This window comes from Anopheles stephensi, chromosome 3, assembly GCF_013141755.1.
Source record: "Anopheles stephensi strain Indian chromosome 3, UCI_ANSTEP_V1.0, whole genome shotgun sequence".
Classification (NCBI taxonomy): Eukaryota; Metazoa; Arthropoda; class Insecta; order Diptera; family Culicidae; genus Anopheles; species Anopheles stephensi.
Genome location: NC_050203.1, coordinates 11,239,163 through 11,261,172, shown reverse-complemented (window position 1 = coordinate 11,261,172; position 22,010 = coordinate 11,239,163). Strand labels below are relative to the sequence as shown.

The 22,010-nt window shown below is 48.1% G+C and overlaps 4 protein-coding genes across 7 annotated transcripts; 1 reads left to right on the top strand and 3 right to left on the bottom strand.

Annotated features, from left to right (window-relative positions):
- Nucleotides 1–22: 22 nt before the first annotated feature.
- Nucleotides 23–2,850, bottom strand: LOC118514174 (protein I'm not dead yet-like). Its single transcript, XM_036060842.1, has 8 exons — nt 2,366–2,850; nt 1,799–2,303; nt 1,661–1,725; nt 1,354–1,602; nt 1,077–1,283; nt 913–1,010; nt 526–806; nt 23–437 (listed from the first exon to the last, which is right to left on the bottom strand). The coding sequence occupies exons 1-8, from the start codon at nt 2,425–2,427 to the stop codon at nt 162–164; spliced, it is 1,743 nt and encodes a 580-aa protein (XP_035916735.1). The 5' UTR covers nt 2,428–2,850; the 3' UTR covers nt 23–161.
- A 2,001-nt stretch (nt 2,851–4,851) lies between these two features.
- On the bottom strand, nt 4,852–14,441 carry LOC118514172 (protein I'm not dead yet-like). Of its 4 annotated transcripts, none has more exons than XM_036060837.1 (9): nt 14,231–14,441; nt 8,578–8,672; nt 7,967–8,480; nt 7,809–7,891; nt 7,495–7,743; nt 7,204–7,410; nt 7,034–7,131; nt 6,113–6,393; nt 4,852–6,047 (listed from the first exon to the last, which is right to left on the bottom strand). In XM_036060837.1, the coding sequence occupies exons 2-9, from the start codon at nt 8,619–8,621 to the stop codon at nt 5,766–5,768; spliced, it is 1,758 nt and encodes a 585-aa protein (XP_035916730.1). In that variant the 5' UTR covers nt 8,622–8,672; nt 14,231–14,441; the 3' UTR covers nt 4,852–5,765. The 4 variants fall into 4 exon arrangements, with proteins under 4 accessions (XP_035916730.1, XP_035916731.1, XP_035916732.1 ...); XM_036060838.1 differs by having other exon boundaries at nt 5,012–6,047; nt 8,578–8,675; nt 14,231–14,410; XM_036060839.1 differs by lacking the exon at nt 14,231–14,441 and adding an exon at nt 13,742–13,895 and having other exon boundaries at nt 5,012–6,047.
- Nucleotides 14,442–17,322: 2,881 nt separating this feature from the next.
- LOC118514171 (FMRFamide-related neuropeptides) lies at nt 17,323–17,968 on the top strand. The gene is made up of 2 exons (XM_036060836.1): nt 17,323–17,577; nt 17,648–17,968. Exons 1-2 carry the CDS (start codon nt 17,439–17,441, stop codon nt 17,734–17,736), a joined length of 228 nt encoding a protein of 75 aa, XP_035916729.1. The 5' UTR covers nt 17,323–17,438; the 3' UTR covers nt 17,737–17,968.
- A 55-nt stretch (nt 17,969–18,023) lies between these two features.
- On the bottom strand, nt 18,024–21,763 carry LOC118514170 (steroidogenic acute regulatory protein-like). Its single transcript, XM_036060835.1, has 10 exons — nt 21,601–21,763; nt 21,358–21,515; nt 21,119–21,277; nt 20,992–21,045; nt 20,785–20,917; nt 20,565–20,719; nt 19,575–19,832; nt 18,920–19,500; nt 18,719–18,842; nt 18,024–18,653 (listed from the first exon to the last, which is right to left on the bottom strand). Exons 1-10 carry the CDS (start codon nt 21,761–21,763, stop codon nt 18,546–18,548), a joined length of 1,893 nt encoding a protein of 630 aa, XP_035916728.1. The 3' UTR covers nt 18,024–18,545.
- Nucleotides 21,764–22,010: the final 247 nt, after the last annotated feature.

Sequence of the window (22,010 nt, the reverse complement as noted above, 5' to 3'; positions counted from 1 at the left end):
AAAAACGTGTACCTGTGGGTTCTCTTTAAGCTTAAGGTCATGATTTTAAAAATATATTTACTACACTCTAGGCGCTTAAAAAGTGGAATGGCACGTAACGGACATAAACAATACAATCTTACAATACCGAGTACGGTTGTTCTCCCACTGCTGCGAGCCCTTTACAACATCGTCTCGTTCAAGGGCCTTGCCCAGGCCGGGAAGGATGCTAGCTCCGGATAGATAATGCTGCCCCACGTCGGAAAGCTGGCCCAGCTGACGAGCAGCGAAAAGATGGACGGTCCAATACCGGCGACGGCCATATCCTTGATGCGGATGTTGCCCACCCCGGCCACGATCGCGTTCGGTGGCGTTCCGACTGGAAGGTGGAACGAAAAGCTGCATACCATCGCCACCGGAAACATGAGATACAGGGGATGAATTTCAATTGCGATTGCCTAAAGAGAAGACACAAACACACACAGTTAGTACATTGCGGGGGGGAAGAAGCAAGGGAGAGCGATAAGAGGGAGAGGTGAACCTTACCACTTCCGCCAGCACCGGCAGCAACACATTGCAGATGGCCACGTTCGAGGTAAACTCGGTAAGAAATTCACCAACGACGCACAGCACGAACAGCAGCAACAGCGGCGGCAAGACCTTCAGCCCAGCCAGCGATTGTCCGAGCAAGGCCGACATGCCGGAAGTGCGGCCACCTTCAGCCAGGGCAAACCCACCACCGAGCAGGAACAGTAAGCTCCAGGGTGTCTTCTGATTGATAAACCGCCAGGTAATAAGACCCGGTGTGGCTCGTTTTGGTAGTCGACCTTTAACAAAATCAGGGATCGTCAAGCATTGAAGAAAGCTCATCGTATACAGAAAGCTCCAAAGCTTCTTTCTACAAGTTGCGTGAAAGGCTTGCATGCAACTTACCGCCCCCTTTACGGAAGAATGACAAACAGTTCCAGTCGGCCGGCACTATGAACATCATGATCACGACGAAAATGGCGGGAGTTGCGTCTTTGATTTTACTGCAAAAGCACGTGGTGAGGACATTAGCATAGGAGCATTTTCACTTCGAAAGCTCACACACTTACACATCCGGTACAAGTTCGGCCCATCCCATCATGAAGCCGGGTTCGCGGGTGAAGTAAAGTACGACCGAAAGGACGAAGAAAAAGGCCACCGAAAGCTCGTGCGAGCTCATCGGACCGAGCTCACGGTAGCGATTCTCGATCACTCGCTTCGCGACGGCCTCTCCTTCGGGGCCAATATTAGCGGCACGAGCATCCTCACTGTTGGGACTGTGTGAAGGAGAGCCAGAGTTAGAAGTTCCTCATGAAGGTTATTCTCGTGTCCAACAATTTCACTCACCTAAACATTCCCATGAAAAGCCACTGGAGCCAAACCCAGGTCAGGAAGGTGAAAATCAGCATCCCCGGGACGTTGTAGAACATAAACGATGGAAAGTCAATGGTAGGTGCGTCGGGGAAGCGACTCTCGTAGATGCCCTTCAGGGTGAGATTCACACCGGAACCGACGATCGTACCAACACCACCACACGTCGCTGCATATGCCGTCCCGATGTAGTAACACATCGTTACCTTCGTGGGTCGCGGTGCTCTAAAAATAAACTCGATCATTATGCTCGTTCACCTTGCCCGGTACGGACCTCGCTTACTCTTCTTCCTCGCTCGAAGGACCTTCAACCGACTTGGACTTTTCGTTGATCTGGCAGAGTCCTTGCTGTGGAGATAGCCCAAGTTGAATGACCTTCTTTAACATCTCACACTTGGGGGGACAAAAAACTGCTACTTACCGCTTCCAACTCCTCCAGCACGGCCTGTACGATCGGACACATCATCGCTACGGTGGCCGTGTTGGAGATCCACATCGAAACGAACATTGTCACGACGGTAAGTCCGAACGTAAGCTTCCGCTGGCTACAACCGATCACCGAGATCACCTTTAGGGCAACGCGCTTATGAAGGTTGCAGTACTCCACGGCCAGTGCCATCACAATGCCTCCGATAAACATCAGCATCGTGTCCTTCATGTACATCATGCACGTCCTGTTCGTATCCAGGATGCCCATCATAGGGAACAGCACGATCGGGAGCATGGAGGTGATCGGTAGTGGAAGGGCCTCCGTGATCCAAAACACACCCATCACCATCACGATGTACATGCACCGGAATGGAGGTGAAGTGTCGACCAGAAACACGGTGGCAGCTAGACACGGCACGAGCAGGACTAGGAGCGTCTTCCAATAGACTCCCATAAACAGCCACATCCGTCGGCCACATCCTTCTGGCACCTGTGTCCTGCAAGTAATCACACTGTTTTAGCACACACACACACACTGGCCCAGGGTCTTCTAACTTACAGCACAGGATCCAGCTGAAGTGTGAGCTGCTCCTTCTTAATCACCATCGTTGTTTCACCCATCACTAAAACCACACTGTCAATGTACCATTTACCCTTCGAGGAATTGTAATCGAATGGGGGATGATCGCAAAATCCCACCCGCACGTGATAAAGTACCCTCCCACCTCTGTAAACACCACAACAACCGGCTTGAGGTAGGCCACAGCTTTGAATGGTGCTTCGTTCACCGAAACCGACACATCAGCACCAATTCTTCACCACACGTGACACGTTCCCGGCCGAAAGGGCCCTCAGCTATTCTTTACCGTTTAACCTAAATTTAGTGACGACCACTCGGGCGCGGAACACGGGAATTTAGTTACACTTCAATTCGAACAATTTGCTTCCTCACAAGCGGGTTGCACAGCAGGCGATGCCTTTCCTCGCAATCTAAGCAACCAACAGCGCAACGGTCTCCTTCGACTGACGGAAGCTGAATGAGATGCCGGACGCGAGAAAAGCATCCTTTATGATTTGATACTAGACCAGCACGCGCACTGGTGAGCGAGTGTATGTCTGCCCGACCCGGTTGTGTTCGTGCGCGCTCGTGTGCGGACTACTCGCTGATCGTTACGCTTAATTTCGTTCCATTCTAGCCATTCGCCGCCAATCGCGCGTACTGTACAGCTGTTCAAATTTTCGACTGACGACAGGTTGTACGAATAGTTCCGCATGTGAGCTGCTGCTACGGGTATGTGGTACTGTACACACGGGAGTGGTTAGGTTGATCGATTCTTGCGCTGAAGCTAAGAGGAGCTCATTACTATCGGTTGTCGATGGCAATGTACGCACTAGATCGCATACTGGGCGAGATGGCCATGGAGGCTCAAGGGCTTTATTGATTGAATTATTGCTTATCTGCCGGCAAAAGCCTTTCAACACAGTCTATCGATCGGCTCGGCTGACGACCTACATTCGTGAAACTATTATAAGGTTAAGTGTGCCTGAGAAGGCAGATGATAAGAGTACGATATTAGATTCCTTGCTTAATGTGCACTGGAATGTTTGGGACGGTTCTAAGGAGCAGACTATAAATGTTCACTAGAGACTTTTCAGCTCACCCTCAGGATTAACCAGATCCACTGCACCATTCAACAAGCCTGTCGATTCGTCCAGACGACAGTTCATCGACAATCAACCAAATGTGATGCAAGAATCGCACCGCATTATCACTTGCTCCGGCTAGGTTCAATGGCTTTGGCTGGCTTTGCGAGGGCACTCTATTTCAAGATTTTCTACAGCCTTATCCTTGACCGAGCTATTAATTTTATTAGTTCGGAATTTTTGGGTTTTTTTTTCCTATTTAATTTTCGATTAGTTCCGTTCGATAATGCGTCGTTGATGACGAATCTGCGTCATGCATGCAGTCGTCGCGATAAGGGGGAGCATTAAGTACGTTTTTTGTTTTTTTGTTGGAAAATCGTTTTGAACGCAAGCACTCTACAGTGACGACAGTTGGAGTGGTGGCTGTTTACTGGCAGGGAAAGGAAAATCGCTGTTAGCGTGAGGATCACCCGATCACGTTGCAAACAGAACCCAAGCCCAAACCTAAACAGGAAGCATGTTCGCTCTGTCGGATGACATTGGATTGGACCGAGGCGGCACACGACACGGACCCAACGATCGTAGTACGGTCACGTAAAGCTTGCAAGGCCCGTGGGGTGTCAGTTTTGTTACCTTCAACCCAAAATTCGGTTGAATGAACGCTTGACTACATTTCAAAACGCGAGCGAGGTTCTGTTCTGCTCAAGTCCAGTTCTACGCGTCGCACGTGGTGCTTTTGAATTTTCAAATTAGAACGATTTATCATTTCAATGAGACGTTCACTTTAACAATTAAACCCAAAGTCCGAGTGAAGGCGCTACATTTCAAATGCTTTCATTACGACGATCATTGGCGTCGATCGGGTCCGGAAGGGAGAGCACTGCAACTAGAGTTGAATCTTTCGTCGTGGTAAAATAACATTCGAACGTCACAAGCAAAAGGCCGAGTGTTGTTGAAAATTAACCCAACCACTATTTACTAAACATCGACACGTAGCTACAAATCTCCCCCCCCCCAACTGATGCTTTTGTTTACTAAATGAAGAAATTTCAATTTGTACTCCTTGCCGATGATGATGTGATGATGATAGCGGGCGCGTTTGTCGGTCAAGCGGATGTTATTACCCTGGGGGCTGGAGGCCATAAATGCATTCGTGCGCCACATTAGTGGTAATTTATAGTCCATTAGTTTGCGATCGGTTCGTAGTGCCATTCTTTTCCCCGGGTAATCTATGCTTTCTTTTCCGTGGAAAATAATAAAATCAGTTGAGCAGTGATAAGGAGGTAAAAGCCTCTTGCTGATTAACCCTTGTTGGATCATTAAGGGTTAACCGGCATTTGATCGCCTTGTCGATCATGGAGTTCATTAGCAATTCATCTTGAAAACAAAAACAACCACCACTTTCGTTAACAATAATTATAGATTTATTTATTAATCACTAATAATTTCTAGCCTTGTTTAGTGTTTCTTCTTTCTCTAGTGCGTACTGCATATTTGTTTGACGCTTCTCATTTGTTCCTATATCATTGTACAACAGAAAACGAAAAAAAGGTATATAGTGATATCGCCTAATGTTCATCCCACTAATGTCTTCCGCTTCCTCCATTCGGATTAGGAGCGGTCTGTGTTTGTGTGTAGGAGGTGTGTTGATGTGTAGATGTATGTGGAAAGAACAATAAAATCTGTTCGATCTGTCAGTCGCTATGTTTGCCCATTTGTTTTACACTAAGTAGCTCATTGTTCGCTCGCTGCTGCTGCCATGGCCGGTGTTGCATCCGTTGCACTGTTTTGTTATAACACTGGAAGACACGAAGACTTGACAAAATGACTGACCGGCCAAGGGACAGCTGATTCGATGTGTTATTGTTTTGTTTCTAATTATCCCTTTTCTCTAACCACTGTCCTGTTTTTTGTAGTTTTTCGCTAAGTACCAACATTTCCTTTTGTTTCACTTAAACAATGAAGCAAAGTGCCAAAGCCGCTGCTTGTGCTTGGATCGTCGCCTCCAGTACAGTTTGGCAGTGTTTGCTTCCATTAAATGCTTTTTCCACGCTTCCACAGCTAGGATCAAACTTCTACCAGGAGGCTGGCTACTTTTGGCACATGTTTTGGTACGTATTCTAAAATATAAACAAACAAAAACAGTAACGCACGTACCAAGGCCACATATAATTCCGATTGCATCTCCCGCTCCCACCGCTAAAGTCTCAGACTCAGCTGAAGTACTTTACATCGTGTCATCAAATTCCTCGCTTTGTAATTTGAGGAAGAAAAATAAAAAAAAACTCTATCTATGTCCTTTTTTCTTCACCGGCTTAATTAAGCGTCGCGTTCGTGATGACAGGTCGTGCCCAGTCGGGGAAGGTTGCCAGCTCCGGATATACGACGGCACCCCACGTCGGGAAGCTGGCCCAGATAACGAGCAGCGTAAATATGGATGGGCCAATGCCAGCCACCGCCATATCCTTGATCGCAATATTGCCCACACCGGCAACGATCGCGTTCGGTGGCGTTCCTACCGGCATGTGAAACGCAAAGCTGCACGACATCGCGGCCGGGAACATGAGGTACAGAGGGTGAATCTCGATCGCAATAGCCTAAAAGCAACAAGAGTCAATCATACTTTCTTACTTATTGATCATTTTTCCGATGGAAAACATACCATTTCAGCTAGCACCGGCAGGATCACGTTACAGATGGCCACGTTCGACGTGAACTCGGTAAGCGTCTGTGCGGTGAGGCACACTACGAACAGGAGCAGTAGCGGAGGCAGGGTCTTCAATCCGGCCAACGATTGTCCTAGGAGGGCTGACATGCCGGACACGCGACCTCCTTCCGCCAGTGCAAAGCCACCGCCAAGCAAGAAGATTAGACTCCACGGTACCTTCTGGTTGATGAACTTCCACGTGATCAGCCCTGGAGTTGCTTCGGTCGGGAGGCGTCCTAAGGATAGAAAGGAGATAATTTAGTATAATTGATCCACTTTCAAGCATAGTTCTGTTTTTGGTAGTACTCCCATAATTTTCCCATTAACATTACTAAATATCAAGCAGGATTTTTGCTAACGACTGCCCCAAAATGCTATCCTGACTCATCTGAAATTGGAGCAACTCTCGCCCAAGTCATTTAAAGAACTTGACCAGGTCTATTTAGATTTTCGGTGGTTGCACTCCAATGAGTCGAAACGATCGTTAATATCACTAGAACAACACTAGAGTATGACCTTTTTGATAAAAGAGATCAAGAGCCAATTGCAACGCTCCATTATCCGAGCTAACTATTGAAGATAAGCAGGTACTCGTCAAACACTTTACTAACTACAATTTTATTGGCTTTGCCAGTAACAGAATCATCTTTGGAGCTACTTCACGATAACATGCTCGTGCCAAGTCTCGTTGGGTTTGTGTCAGGGGTAAGCACCTGCTGATGAGCCAGCTGATCAATATAGACAATTGTTTACAAATCTTGCCGATCATGCAAGTACAATATTCTGGCACGAAGTGAAGCTCGCAGACATCACACTCGTATTCTAACAACCCACAATTATTCCCGACAGCGCACGATCACCTCACTCCAGTCGTACCTGGATTACTGCGGCAGAACTTCAGACAGCGCCAGTTGGCTGGAATCATGAATAGCACTATCACAATAAACATGGCCGGTGTTGCATCCTTGATTTTGCTAAAATGGTACAAGACATTAAGACATTAAACACGGATTTCCCTTTCTTCTTCACCCTAAATCCACACGTACACAGTGTTCAGCACGTCAGCCCAACCGGTGATGAATCCTGGCTCGCGGGTAAAGAACAGCACCACCGCCACAATAAACAGGAACGCAACACTCTTCTCGTGTGACGTCATCGGTCCCAGCTCCTTGTAACGCGTCTCGATGACACGCTTCGCTACCGCTTCACCTTCCGCACCGATATCAGCTGCCTTTGCTTCTGGGCTGTTCGGTCTGCAAAAAAAAGCAAGCGAATTCCTTTTTCAATCTAATCCGCCTGAGAGTCACGTGCAGACGCGTTCCAGGGCGCTTCCCTACCTGAACATTCCCATGTACAGCCACTGCAGGTACACCCAGGTGAGGAACGTGTACAGCAACATGCCGGGCACGTTGTAGAACATGAACTTTGGAAAATCAATTCCGGGTGCAGTTGGGAACCGGCTCTCGTAGATGCCCTTAAAGGTAAGATTTACACCGGAACCCACGATCGTGCCGCAACCGCCTAGGGTGGACGCATAGGCAGCGCCCAGGAAATAGCACAGGGTCGTCTTTGTTGGTCGAGGGGTTCTGAAAATGGGAGAATAAGGTGCTGTCAGGCTTGGTCGGCGATTCGCACAGCATTGATAACTTACTCATCTTCCACCTTTTCCTTGCCAAGCATGCCTTCCTCTTCGCCCGTCTTCTTCCTGCGTTCGTACATCTGGCACAGTCCTTGCTAGAATTAGCCCCGAAAAAGGAAACTGAGAGTGAGTTTCGCTGTCTACTTTGCGTGAAGATGAAGGCATCCTACCGATTCGAGCTCCTCCAGCACAGCCTGCATAATGGGACACATCATGGCAACGGCGGCCGTGTTCGAGATCCACATCGACACGAACATCGTTACCACCGTGAGACCGAAGTTAAGCCGCCGCTGGCTACATCCGATCACGGAGATCACTTTCAACGCGACACGCTTGTGCAGATTGCAGTACTCGACGGCCAGCGCAATAATGATACCACCGATGAACATCAGCATCGTTTCCTTCATGTACATCATGCAGGTGCGATCCGTCTCGAGCACCCCGAGCACGGGGAACAGTACGATCGGGAGCATAGACGTCACGGGCAGTGGTAACGCTTCCGTCACCCAGTACAGTGACATGGTCAGCACGACAAACATACACCGGTAGGCGGGCGAGGTATCGATCAGGAACACGAGCGACGCAATCATCGGCGCGATGATGACCACCATCGAGCGCCAGTACGCACCGATGTACTTCATCGTCCGCCGGCAGCAACCAATGCGTGGCGCTGCTACCGCTTCCCTGCAAACCGTACGGGAAAAAGCCATCCATTAATCAATCGTCCGAGATTGAGTTCAATTGTGTGGTCGATGGGGCACCTTGCCCACCTGATACTTACATCGCTACAGCCTCCTCCAAGTCGCGTTCCTTCTGGTCGGCCATCTTGTCTCCCTAACTGACCATATGATGCTGCTGAAGACACAAGGCGACACACTGCTGGAAGGAAAGCGATCATTAGTGGCGTGTTCTGTACTCGTCGCCTCGACGCGGAATGCACTTTCTAATTGCTGTGACCCTTTCGACAAAGAGCCCTTTCCCAGTTATGGTAGAATTGTAGCAAGTCGCGTCAGAATTGCGCCCTCGTGGCCCTGCTTTTAACGACACGAAAGGGCTTCCGTTCGTTGCCCTTTTTTGGTGGTGTGTTTGTGTTTTGGCTTGCGTTTTTGTTGCGTTCTTGGCGATTTTCGAGCGCGTATCACACATGCCCTCCAAGAATGGCGTCCCGGTCGAAAGGTTATCGGAGTGGAGCGAATTTACAATTCTTGCTGTTGCATGGCTGTGTGTTAGTTGCCAAGCGGGGGCTTGTGGGCTTTTTTTATAATGTCACCTTCCGTAGTTTTTCAGCAGTACAAAAAGCTTGTTTTTAAACTATTCTGGCATGAGCTCTCAGCGCTCCAAGTCGTATCTAATGACGTTGGAGGAGTGTGATCGAAGTACAGCTGACAACTGCCATGTTTATTGCGCCATTTACCAAGTGACCAATACTTCAGACATCTCGCTCCATTCCCTCCGAGCAGAAGCCAGAACAAGTTCTACAGCATTGCAACGCAATTTATGGCCGGCGCGTACTTTGTACAGCAACTGAGATGCCGCGATCACTTGATGATCGTATAGAAGTACTCCCATCGTGACTTCCCCCAACGTAGCAAAAACAATGTCTGGTTTTGACGCATAGAAACATCACAACATTTATGTGTGTGCTGTGGGGTGTTTGTTACGGCTGCCCCTGGAAATAGACACGCGTCGATAAGAGCAGTCATTTTGTTATCACTCCACTACGACGTTATGCGGAGATTTGAGCGCCTTACGTACGTACAGCGCAAATCGCAATAATGGAACTCTTAAACCTTTTCGTCCACATCGAAAAGACTTCTGGTGAGAAGATCACGGTCCGTAGTCGACACTGAACTTGACCAGTACAATACATCTGGGAGCCCCGAGAACCGGTTTGGCGCCGTGCTTTTTTTTGCTCACTTTGGTAGCAGTTGACAACACCACCCTTCTGACTGAACCCAGTGCTGCCCACTTGCTGATTTGCATGGAAATGAAATTCACTTCCAGCAGTCGCAAGAATCCCGTTCTTCATTCATCTCCTTCGCTTCTTGCGCCCAGGGTGGTTTGCGATCTTTGTCCAGGTGGCAGGCTTTAGAAATCGAAAGTTCGCTCACTCTTTTGGTATATCTTATCGATCACCTATTCGCTCGGTAATTCGCTTCCTACAAGATAAAGCGACAATCGTAATTGTAGTAGGAACTTACTCGATGAAGTTTGACCCCAATGATCAAAGTGCTCCAGCTAATCACAGCATTATTTACAAACGTCTCAAATATGCTACACACTTCCCGTCGAGATGGAATTGCTTGCAAGACGCAAATGTCTCAGTCATCGTGCGGGCTCGGAATTGGTGATAAGGTGACGGTGGCTAGCTTATCAGCAACACACAATATGGCGGATTGCCCCCCGCATTGCTGGAAACCCTGGAAACCCAACACCTGAATGAAGCTGTCCGCGTACGTTCATCCAGACATTTCGTCAGATCGTAGCGAGATGACATAAGGATTGTTGCGGACAGTGAAGCATTACTTCACGCCAAGAGACAACGAGAGTGTTGATTCATGCCGAGGTTCCATGCACCGGTTTATCGGATTTGTTTGGCGAGTGGCTTATCCTTTCTAGCGCCCGCGGAAAGGTGGCAAGATTACCGAGCGCATTGATAATCACCGAGGGTGAGGGTGATATTTTAAGCAACATTTAGCTGAGATTAGCACGGAATTAGCAAGGCGCTTTACCTCGTGCAGATAGCGGCTGGTCTAGCTTATCTCAAACATTCCAACCTAATCAAAAGCGAAGGGAGACCTGTTTTATGGTATTAAAATTTATTCCCCCCAAAAAAAATCCTACCCTGGACATTGCCCTGCTCAGCAGGGCATTCGATCGAGCGAGCCCCTAGTGCATCGAAGGGTAAATATTTTGATCCACCACTTCACACCATCCTGTCAATACCACGCCATGATCGAATTGGAAATGATCCTCACGTTTGACGATCGTAATGCGCAACGGACCTAAATCGCCGGGAGACGCATTGTTGAATCGTTTAGCGTGCAGTAATGCTCTAAAAATATTCATCCTTCCCGTGACCATCGGACCAAGGCGAACCGATCATTCGCCCTCCCAATATCTCAAGGAGGGGGCGTGTGTGTGCGTCCTTTTACATCTTCACCCCGGATTGCACCGAAAGCAAAAACAAAAAAAACAAGCGCAAATTGACGTCAATTTTACTCCATCATCGGTGTTCGGTTGGCTCCCCCGAAAAGCGAAGCAAAAAATCGATTCCCCATACGTTACCCGTACCAAAGGTCACCTGAACTTGCGCTTACGCAACAGAATCGGTTTCAAGTTCGAGTCGGCTTACTCCGATCCAAGAACGGGCGCACGGTCTGACAAGGTTTGGTTGTTTGTCAAAAAAGCAAAATCCATCTCCCAGATTTTGCACCGGCCGAGTGAACCGGTACGGTCGAGATAATGGGCAGCGTCCTTCGCTAGGCTAGATGGGCAGAAGAGAATGGAGGACATCTCTTCCTGACACCTGACACCGGTGGTTCAAAACGGCACGCCGCCTGCTTAAGCGTGTGTTTGGTCTAATTTTAGCCCACCGAAACCGACCGTAGGATCGGGAAATCGCTCATCGCTCGCCTTTTTCCGGGACACGGGTGGAGGAGCAGCCGTGCGGAAACCAATTTTTCGCGAGCGCCATGATAACGCACGGTGCTCGCGCGCGCGTCAATAATCACGTGTGGGGATGAACTTGATCTAGAGCTGTGGCGTGTTGCGTCATCCCGCTCAAGGGTGGGTTGCTACTGGGGGTGGTTTTTTTCAATTCTTTTCGGTACTCCCACTCCCAGTTTCTTCCCGGTTATCTTAAATATTGACAAAAGACAAGCGTGCGCTGCATGAATTGATGAGTTAGTCATGACCTGTGTCGTGAGACACACAGCCAGACATCAAACCTCGAGACCCAGTTGGCCACCACCAACAGCAGTTGGTGCGCATAAAATCAGTCGATCGTGACGGAGTGGTTTGTGGGCTACGTGATCGAGTGCATGTAGCGACATTTTCGCAATGTTGCGTCTGGTTTACCCTCATGACGACTAGACGAAACACAGAGAACAAACGAAAACGCAACAATCCTCAGACGTTGGTCGGCTGACTGGCTGAATCCTGGACCTCCGGACCTGTAGCATAAGGAAGCAAAACAGGCTACAAACAGGTTCTTGTGAAGCATTTTTTTGCCAGACCCAACCAGAAAAAGGAAACCAAAAAAGTAGATAAGAAAACAGTCATGTTGTACCGAATTTTGCTCGACATTTGGGTTCTCCCTTATCGTACGCGCGTTATGTTTATGTTTCGGCCGATAACGTCGTAGCGGCGTAAAATCCAAGTAAAAAACGTGTGCTGCATGCTATTTGAACAGGTGGGCTGGTTCCAGGGTGAACTTTTCCGATCCAATTTTTTTTTTTTTTTTTTTTTGTAGCGACCATTTAACCCGCCACCCTCAGACAGCGTCCAGGGCGATCGATATGCGCTGGAGATGTCTTTGATGTTGGTACGATACCCTTTGCCATGAATGTAATTTTCATTCACACATTTAATTCCATTATTTTCGATGTTCCCCACAGAAACACACACGCAAGATCATCTGCGATCGGCTGCAGTGCAACGAAATCCACTTAGCGTACGACCGTCGATGGAAAAGGCAAACAAAATCCAGTTTGCTAACACGAGAGAGAAGAAAACAAAGCACTTCAAATAGAACGCGCTGGCCGTTGTAAAGATGGCCGTTGATTCTCTATAGCAAAGGGGGGCCTTGTCTTGTAATGCCAGTTTTATCACACCCGTTTTCTTGCTGAACTGAACTGATCTTATTTGCGCGCAATGCAGTGAAGTTCCACTGGCACCAATTAAATCAGAAAGCAGTCGGTGCGATAAAATCGAATCGGTTCCAATTATCGGCAGCGCGAAATGTTCGTGACCGGGTCATCATCACTGAACATATGACGGTCAGACGTCGGTGTGATCCTCGAGCAACGCAATCACAAATCGTACAGAAGAAGAAAAACACCCCTAAACTGGGTGACGACTGACGGTCACTGCAATGGTAACGCTTACATAACGCTTCATAACGTTATGCGGTAGAGACTAGGAGCGATTGCTTGGTAGTAGAGGGACGAGCCCGTAGATTTATATATATTTTCCTCTAGCAACACACCACGCTCGGTACTGGTATTTTGATGAACTTTTCACACACACACACACACACCCAAGGTTCAAAAGATCAACAGGGTCCGGTCGATTCCGCGCTATCAAATTCTCGCCACTCAATGCCCGCCGCCTTCACGCCACACTGAGGGGCTGATAAGGTTCGCGCAAAAAGTGTCGATGAATTTTGTTGTTGTGTTTCTTGTGTTCGATCCGGTTCGAACATTGAGAATGGTCGACGGTCCGAGGAGAGTACAAGGGGTTCCCCTTGAAATACAACCATGCCACATGCAATGCAGTTTATTAAATTGCCCAACAAGCAAAAGACCGTAACGGGCAAACAACATCGCTTTAATCGCTTTTAATTGCGTCCGCTTGCCGCACTGGAATGTTACACTGGCACGTCACGTCATTGATGCAGCTAATGGGAGATCTCTAGGCGATCGTCACAGTTAGAAGCGAAAGGTTCTTGACTCTTTCCGTTTTATCCCATCCTTCGCTGCCCGTTCTGACCCGTTTCCAGGGAGGAAGCATAAGCTCATTCATGGTCCTCCACAACAACAACAAACGTTCTTACTTTCTCTACGGAGTCTCACACTTGCGCACACGTCACGGAATGTTGAGAACCTTGTGGTGCGTGCACGCTTTTTGAGATCCCACACGATCACCAGCATCGAGCAGCGGGAGAAATGCCGGACGGAGAGATATTTTTATCCTGCCTCATGGTGAAGCTATTTATACCATACCCAACACCAGATTCCTAGCACTCCTTTAAGAACTCCGAACCCCGAAACATACGCACACACACACACTCATCCGCCCACTACGATCGATCAGATGTCTCATCTGCATCCCAGACGATCATGCTTTTGTAAAATTGACTTGTTTCTTGATGATGTCTGCGCTATGCTTGAGTTGATCTTATATTCACAATGGGGGTTTTATTTTTTCTCTCTCGCTCTCTCGCTCTCTTGATACAACATATTTCACAGAACGAATCGAAGGGCACCACAAACACACACACAAACACAGAGAACTCGCAGTTGATAAAACATATGTGTGCTATGTAAATTCCGCTCAACATCCGCTCGACGGCCGTACCCAGGGCGAAGGAATTTTCCATACCAGACAACAACAAAAAACCGCATAATAACACAGCGCTTCCCTATAACCCCCGGTCGAGAAGAAGAAGTTTGCCTTCTTGCTTTTCCCCTCGTTTTCCACCCCACGGGTACCTTCCGTTCACTTCCTCCGGGTGCAATTGCACGCCACGCCGAAACTGCAACCGTAGCGCTTATTTTTTCCTCCTGCAAACAACACCAAACACCACCGACCGGGACCGTTTCGCGCGGCTGCACGACAACGGAAAACACAACACACGCGCGACCGCACCGGCGATGCGTTCAAATCGGAATGAACGTTCGAACCGGTCCCTCGGAGCCGTTTGCCGGTTTGCTCGGGGTGCTGCAGCGATTGGTTTTGGCTGGCGTCCGATAAGCGCCCGATGCCGTGTGTTGCCTGATGAGGGGTTCCGGCTGAAGTGAGAGTCGAAAACGGGAGTGTAAGAGAGCGAGAGAGATTTTTTGAATTGAGAAAGTTGGGAAAATTATAATAATGCTAGAAATCTTTTGTCAGTACATTTGATAAGAAAGAACGACATTTTTTAAAGCTTTTTGTTTAATCTTAAGGAAATACACACAAGGAGTAGGCCAGACGCCAAAGGCTGCTTAGCTCTTCTCTCATACTAAATTCCTCTGAGAGTCTCTTTCCTATGCTTCTCATCTCACGCCGGTTGCTTGGGTGCTCTATTCGATGCGTGCTCACTATGGGTCTAGTGATGGAATTATAACTTCCACATGAGGGTTGTTGGAAGCCGCTGGGTACATTCAATAGTAATTTCTGCTATTGGATATTTTACAACAAATTTTAAGGCATTTTTAACGTAAAAAAAGCATAAAAAGTGATGGAGTTCTTATCTACTTTAAGATATCGATTAATATTAAATAACCAAGCATCATCTCAATAATTTAAAGAACACGTGTTATTAAACGCCAGGCAAATATTGTACCTGTAGTTTTAAATTTAAGAAATAAATAGTCAAATGTGATAATAACCCCTCCAATGGTGACGTGAGAATGACGAAAGCCGTTAAACTGGTCACGAAATCTGTAGGACGCTTCGCCCATGGAGGTGATGCAATTGCAGATCTCTGAGCTTCATATAACGGCTATTCACGCTTGAGTAATTATAGGTTTAGGAAAAAGGGGGTTTTGTTTGAAGGATGATTTCTATAAGGGAAAAAGAAATTTTTGAGCTTAGTTCTTCTATTTTAAAGAATGAAATCTGAGGACTAAAGTCAAGACAGATATTACGAAATATGCAAGAGAAATGGATAAAGCCAACAACAACGGACGGCCAGGCCTTCTAACCGAAAAAAAAATTATCACTTCCACTTCTTCCTTCTTCCTAATTGGCACTACAACCTTGAGAGGTCTCGGCCTTCCATTTCTGGCTTTCTGTGACTTTATTTTACCCGTAGCAAAGTAGTCAGCCCTACGTATGGGGAGGCAGTCTTGGATGGGATTTAAACCCCGGTCCTGTGACGACCGGCGCCGTTATTGCCTCGACCACCAGACCACCCCAATTTCTTCCACTAGCTAAAAGAATTTCTAAAACTTTAGTGAAACTAAAGCAACGTTATGAAATATGCAACCGACATGGATAATGCTCTCACATCATCCATCATCAATGGTGTAACGCCCTTGACGGTATTTAGAAATAGATTGTCCCGTACTTACCCCGTATAGAGTATCATAAACGATTTTTATCGTCCTATTTGCCTTTAATGGCTCAGCTTAACCTCCCCCACAAGCACTACTTCCAATACGTGTCCTCCAGTAGCGTTGTTCTTTGAAATGGATAAAGGTAATCAAAACTGTGGACAGCCCGAAGTCCACAGTGTTAATGCGCTGCTTCGGCACTTCAATTACCAGGTAATACGATACACTTTCCCCGTGGTACGACTGCTGCCGGGATGAATGCAGTCAGCATGCAGACGAACCAATACACTCGAGTGTTGGGCCTAAACTGACCCAGGTTCGGGTGAGCGCGTGATGTTCGGGGCAGTAACGAGCTGGTTCCGCCGGTCCCGCTGCATGTGCACGGCACCGACCCCGAGAACTGTTGCATGCAGCGCTAATGATAATTCCATACATTTGATATGCTAGGACGACCTTCTGCTGCGGGCGTGTTCGGTTTTTTTTTGCCCCCCTCCTGTTCTTTATGTCCGCCCGTTCAGAGGGATGAATAATGGTCCGAGGCCCTCTCCTTCTGGATGGGCTTTTGTAGTTTGATTGATAGGGAGCACCTCATCACTGGTCGCCCTGCTATCCACGGTGACGTAGAACTAGTATAGGCTTCATTTACCCCTACTGATGGCATGTTATCAGTGGCAAGCATCAAACGTGGAATAATAGACGAAAAGCCGGACGGAGAAAGTAATCCTCAAAAACGGAAGTGAGAAGAATGTGTAAGAAACTGCTTGCCACATTCGTAAATATTGATTGATTCATTATGTCAGGTGATGCGAAGTCACCTCGTGGTAGACGCCTGGACACTTCCCGAACTTCCTTTCCCGTTTTCCACGAGGGCACATTCATTTGTCTTTCTATTTTTACTTCCTGTTTTTTGGGGAGGGCGCTTTTTCCCGAACATGGTAATGGTGACCAAGGGCCAGTAACGATTGGCGTAGCCGTTCGCGTGACACGCGGATGTCCTAAATTATTAACCGGCTCCCGCCATCCAACGTGGCGTGGCTCGAAAATAATTACGAATGTCTTTTCGATCGATTTTACGCGTCCGGAAGCATTTGGAATCGTTCCCAGCCATTTGCCTAGGAGTTCCACGAGTCGTCGGAAAAAATCGAACAACTTTGACCTTTAAAAAACCAGGACCGGGTGTTTTTTGTTGATTTTTCCCAAAACCCCCCACGAACAACCAACGGCTGAGGCATCATAATAGGATACTTGTTTTAAAATACGTCGTCACACACTCTGTCGGCATTTTTTTCTTCTTTTAAAGCGCCCGCATCCACAGGCTCCATCGCAACAAGGCGCACTGGTGTGCAATCCCCTTTGCAGGGACATGTTTCCTTTGTGTAATTAATTAAATAAATTCTAACCCAGGCGCCTAATTGCATTCGCGCGCGCGCCTGTACGCCGTGCGAATTGGGGAATTGTTTTGGGATTAGCAGGCGCTCGGGGCGGATGCTGTTGGCCGGCTGCTACCCGAGGTTAAGGAAAAACAGTATATAAGATAAGCCGACATCCGGTATCAGTCATCAGTCATCTGCCAACATTCCAACCCGGTACAACAAGACATCGCTCTTGCAAGCAAACGTAAAGGATCCCCCGTGAAGTTACAGCCTCATTTACAGCAAAAGCAATGGCTTCCTACAAAGTGCTCGGTAGCTTGATCGTTGTGCTGCTGGTCGTGCTTGCGCTGAGTGGATCGGCCGAAGCCGGCTACCGGAAACCACCGTTCAACGGTAGCATCTTTGGCAAGCGTAGCGGCAGCTCGGGTGGTAAGTATGATCCTGGAGGGCGTTAAGATCTTCATCTCTCCAACCTAAAAACTCTTCCACCTCCCATCAGACTACGAGGGAAACGCGAAGGTGCTCTCCACCATGTGCGAAATCGCGGCCGAAGCGTGCCAAAGCTGGTTTACCCAAGAGCAGAAGTAAGCCGATTGCTGGATGTGTGTTTTTCGTGCTTTCTTCGCCTTCCACCGACCGACAGACCGACCGACCGGAACGATTTGGTGTGCTTCCCAAAACTACACAGTTTAAACTAAACACGCTACACCTTTGCGGTGTTGAACTACCGAACCGCAGCAAGCAGCTGGATGATGACGAGGGTTTCGCCATGTAAGCGTTCTATTCCGGAATAAAATGTTTTGTGCTACCTATCAGTAAAGCAAATATGTTCAAGCTACGTCAAGCGTAATTTGAAAGAAATATTAGTCCGCTGGTTACGCGCTCAATTATAAATCTTTTATTCATATCACAATAAAATAACAGCAATACCAAATAGACATGTTGTGGAGCGGGGTTTTCCCGCCAGCAAAGGATAGCATCCAAAAGATTACGGCTGTTTTCCCGTTGCTTAACTCAGTACTTCACGTTCGCTAAGGTTTGCTCAATCGGATAGCGGCGATTGCATTAAAGGGAACTCATTTCCTTATCAAGAGAATTAGTAGGCTGACTCATCCACTTTCACGCCCTATAATTGACTAGGAAATCTCATCCCGCAGTACGTTGGTTTAAAAATTAGCACAAGAAAAAAAGGATGGCTTCTACACGCATCATGCCATGGGGAAATAAAATCAGGCCACGTACGTAAGCGGCATTCCCGCTAAACAAGCATATCGGAGCAAGATGAGTCCAAAGAAATAAAACATTAATGGTTTAGGAGTAAGTCTATTCTAAATTCGAATGATTTATGAAGTAATGCGATGCGATTCGGGTTGCTCCGTTCCAGGGCGCACCCGCCACTAGTCGTCGGTGGAGTCGAAGCCACCAGGCACTTTTCCTTCCTTGCGTAGTTCGGTGACGTACTTGCGAAGGTAGTTCATGTAGTCTTGCATTAGCGTAGTGTAGGCCTGAAAGAGAGATGATTGCAGCCGATTAGCTAAGGCTTACTAAGCCGCTTCGCACAACAACGTACAGTGTCTAGCACGTAGCGTGGGATATAGCCCTTCAGATCCAAGCACAGCAGCCACTCGAAGATGCAGTGATCCTTTTGATTTTCGAGCTCCCGCATCGCCCAGCACGACAGTTTGTTTTCTCCTCTGGAAGGCAAACAGGCAATGGTAATTAAACTTCACTCAAATAGTAACCAAACGATTGATGGAACACTTGGGCTTACCGGATAAAAATAGTATCATTAGGAGCACCGGGATATTCTATACTGATTGCCGAGCTCACGTACACATTGCCACCCTTTGCGTTCGATTCGCCCGAGTCGGCTCCAGCAGCGTCCTTCCTTTTCGCCTTCGGATTCGCTCCCGAACCCGCACCTTCGGCAGCAAAGTCCTGTGCGCCCAAGCTTTTGCTGAGCGATTTAAATGCAGTCTTATCTTTCTTCGCGCCACCCTTTGCACCGTTTCGGTCGAGCGATTCGACGTGCGATTGACTCATCTGGGGTACGGATTTGGAGGCGGGAATTTTGCCCGAAACGTCACCCTTTCCCATGCTACCATCGCTTTCCTCCGCGTCCTCCTCCTCGTCGTGCTCACTTTGCTCTACCGAACCGTCGTTGCCTTCGCTTTCTTCCGTCACGGGGGATAGGTTTATTAGCGGATTCGGCAGGATGTCGACACCCTCGATGACGCGCCCATCGCGGCACAGATGCCAGCAGCGTAGGTTGACAAAATCACGACACTTCACCACACCGCCACCACCGCCCATCGTGGCCTGGTACGTAATATCCGTATGGCTGTCGATTTTCTGCAAAAGAAAAACACACGGTTTTTGCATCCATAATCCGCTAGCGAACGGAAGTTAGCTCCAGCCGCACTTACGCGAATGATCTTCGATTGCACGAGCGTCGGATTCCACTTGGGCACGTCCTCGATCTTGTAGAACAACACCTCCAGCAGCTTCCGGGCCGGGTAGTGAATCTTTGCCGTAAGCTTGTACACCTTCCCGAGCTTATCCAGATGGCAGCTTTGGATCGTGTCACCCTTCGACGTTACCTTCTCAATCTTCCAGCTGTCCGACTCGAGTACGGTGTACGCCCGCCGAACGCACTCGGTGCCCATCCGCTTGAACTCGTCGTCCTGCATCGAGAAAAAAGGCCAGAAGAAAGAGGCAACAGAACACCTTTAAAAACCCGAACCTCCAACAGCATTCGATCCGATCGCCTACAAGGGCCCGATCAAACTGGTCTGGCTCGAGCGAAAATCGGAACCAAATATCGGAACTGTTTTTATAGAGCCCGGCGCGCGGTGCAGACACACATTTGAATAAAATATGCAAAATCCGGGGGCTGTGCTGTTTCTAGAACTGCCTGATCTGAATTGTCGATGGGATGAATCGGTGACCTGGACCGAACGCTGGGGTTTCAATGTCAATCGCCCTTGTCCACTGAACGGTGCGGTTGCGTAAAATCTGCTTAACATTCGCTTGGGATGAGCATGTGATTTACCTCGACGAGCGTATGGATTGTGCCGAGAAAATTACACACAACGCTGGATTCGTTCGTCAGAGAGGATCGTGGAACGGCAGCAGCAGCAGCACCATGGATGGCGTGCTGTTTTCGCTTCTGGAAGATGTTCGCTAGGAATTGTTTCATCTCGCTGCTGCTTTCGCGATGGACCTCTTCGGTTGGGGATTACGTCGTCAACTAATCGCTATCCAGCGTTTAGCCGAGTTTTTGAACGAATACCAATTAGATAGAGCGCAGCTCGGCTTGAGAATCTTATGCGCTAATTGAGTAAGCGCAATTAAAAGCTGGCTCACCAACCGTTGAACTCTAGACCTCTCTCACAGTGCTTCTTCCACTACATTACCTGCCGATCTTCATCATCGTCATCGTCGCTGTTGTGAATCGAATCGATCGGAGAGTAAAAGTTGCCTATACTTTCCGTCCGGCCAGCCACGGTTGCGCTCAGAAATGGGCCCAACAATGGTGTGCGCGCGTCCATCGAGCCAGGATTTGTGATCGCTGTGAGAGAATTGAATTTACGATTAAAATCGAACTTTAAACGGATTATTTAATTTGGTTCATACCGACGAAATAGTTTCTCGCATATCGTTCCTGCGGTATAACGCGACAATCGAGAAACCAGGCTTCGCCCCATGCCAGCACAAACGATACCACGATCAGCAGCACCTCGAATACCGGTTGTGGTGTAGCAGTCCACTACAGAAGAGGTAAAAAAGGGAATTTTAAATTCCTGTGTCTCCGCAAACAAGATCACGGCTTCGGCTACTTACATCGTAAAGAAATACTTTGCTAATAAGAAACGCACAGGAACTAGTTGTAGATAACTAAAATAGGAAGTGCAATAAAAACTAGATTACAGCTGCCAGGCGCCAGACAGATTGGGGCAATGGGACTTACCGCTATCACTAGCCAATGGCTGATGCTGAGCAGCCCGTAAAACAGTATAAGAAAAATGAACCTAATGAGGGCAGCAATAACGACATCAAACAGCGATGTGTAGACCGTGTAGTGCAGGACCTGAGTTTGCAGTGCATGTATAACGTTGTCGCCGGTGATCTACGGAAAGCGAAAACCGCTCGGTAAACATTAGAATCCGTTCTTTTCGGACGAGAACATAGCTTGCGAATTAAACGCACCACAACACAGATGATCCACAGCAGCGAAATGAAGACGACGTCGAATGTTACGAACAGGCAGAAGAATCGGCGGACGACCGACATGCGGCCCTGCTCCATGTACCCGGCAATAAAGTCCTCGCTCAGCAGATTGACCGTGTGTGATTGCGAGCGTGTCACTGGGTGTTGAAGAAGCGAAAAGGGGGGGATGTGATTAGCGTTTCATTGTGCCCTGCACAGAAGACGATTCGATGTGGTACTCACTGCCGAGCGTGTTCATGGGCGGACCGCTACCATAGCCCTGGGAACCGCCGTGCATCATAGATTGGTGATGTATGACCGGCGAGTGTGTGTGCTGCTGGTGATGCTGTTGCTGAATGGCATAAAGCGAGTGTACTGCCGTTCTGATGTCATCGTCGTCTGCCATTATACGGCGTGAAGCAGGCGGGTGTGCTTCACCAGATCGACGGCCACATTAGCGGTGAGCTAGAAGTACGCAGAAAAGAAAGCCACGATTAACCAGAACAATGTTAGCAGCATACCGGGGATGTGTAAGGCAATGTGGTAACGGGATGAGTGAGCGACAAAGTATTACAGAGTGTGCTACAAACATTCAGAGTACATGTGGAACGAGACAAGATCGACAACTGATCAAGCGATCATGAGATTCTATG

Excerpts from the sequence above, each read along its gene's own strand:
- LOC118514174 (XM_036060842.1), bottom strand. The coding sequence starts at position 2,427 with ATGGGTGAAACAACGATGGTGATTAAGAAGGAGCAGCTCACACTTCAG. Across the intron at positions 1,284-1,353 it reads CTTTTCATGGGAATGTTTAG|TCCCAACAGTGAGGATGCTC; the intron begins GTGAGTGAAATT and ends TCCTTCACACAG. Across the intron at positions 438-525 it reads TGCCGGTGCTGGCGGAAGTG|GCAATCGCAATTGAAATTCA; the intron begins GTAAGGTTCACC and ends TCTTCTCTTTAG.
- LOC118514170 (XM_036060835.1), bottom strand. The coding sequence starts at position 21,763 with ATGGCAGACGACGATGACATCAGAACGGCAGTACACTCGCTTTATGCC. Across the intron at positions 21,046-21,118 it reads GCCATTGGCTAGTGATAGCG|TTATCTACAACTAGTTCCTG; the intron begins GTAAGTCCCATT and ends TTCCTATTTTAG. Across the intron at positions 19,501-19,574 it reads TGCAATCGAAGATCATTCGC|AAAATCGACAGCCATACGGA; the intron begins GTAAGTGCGGCT and ends TTTCTTTTGCAG.
- LOC118514171 (XM_036060836.1), top strand. The coding sequence starts at position 17,439 with ATGGCTTCCTACAAAGTGCTCGGTAGCTTGATCGTTGTGCTGCTGGTC. Across the intron at positions 17,578-17,647 it reads GCGTAGCGGCAGCTCGGGTG|ACTACGAGGGAAACGCGAAG; the intron begins GTAAGTATGATC and ends ACCTCCCATCAG.
- LOC118514172 (XM_036060837.1), bottom strand. The coding sequence starts at position 8,621 with ATGGCCGACCAGAAGGAACGCGACTTGGAGGAGGCTGTAGCGAT. Across the intron at positions 7,744-7,808 it reads AAGGAAAAGGTGGAAGATGA|AACCCCTCGACCAACAAAGA; the intron begins GTAAGTTATCAA and ends TCCCATTTTCAG. Across the intron at positions 7,411-7,494 it reads CTGTACATGGGAATGTTCAG|ACCGAACAGCCCAGAAGCAA; the intron begins GTAGGGAAGCGC and ends TTTTTTTTGCAG.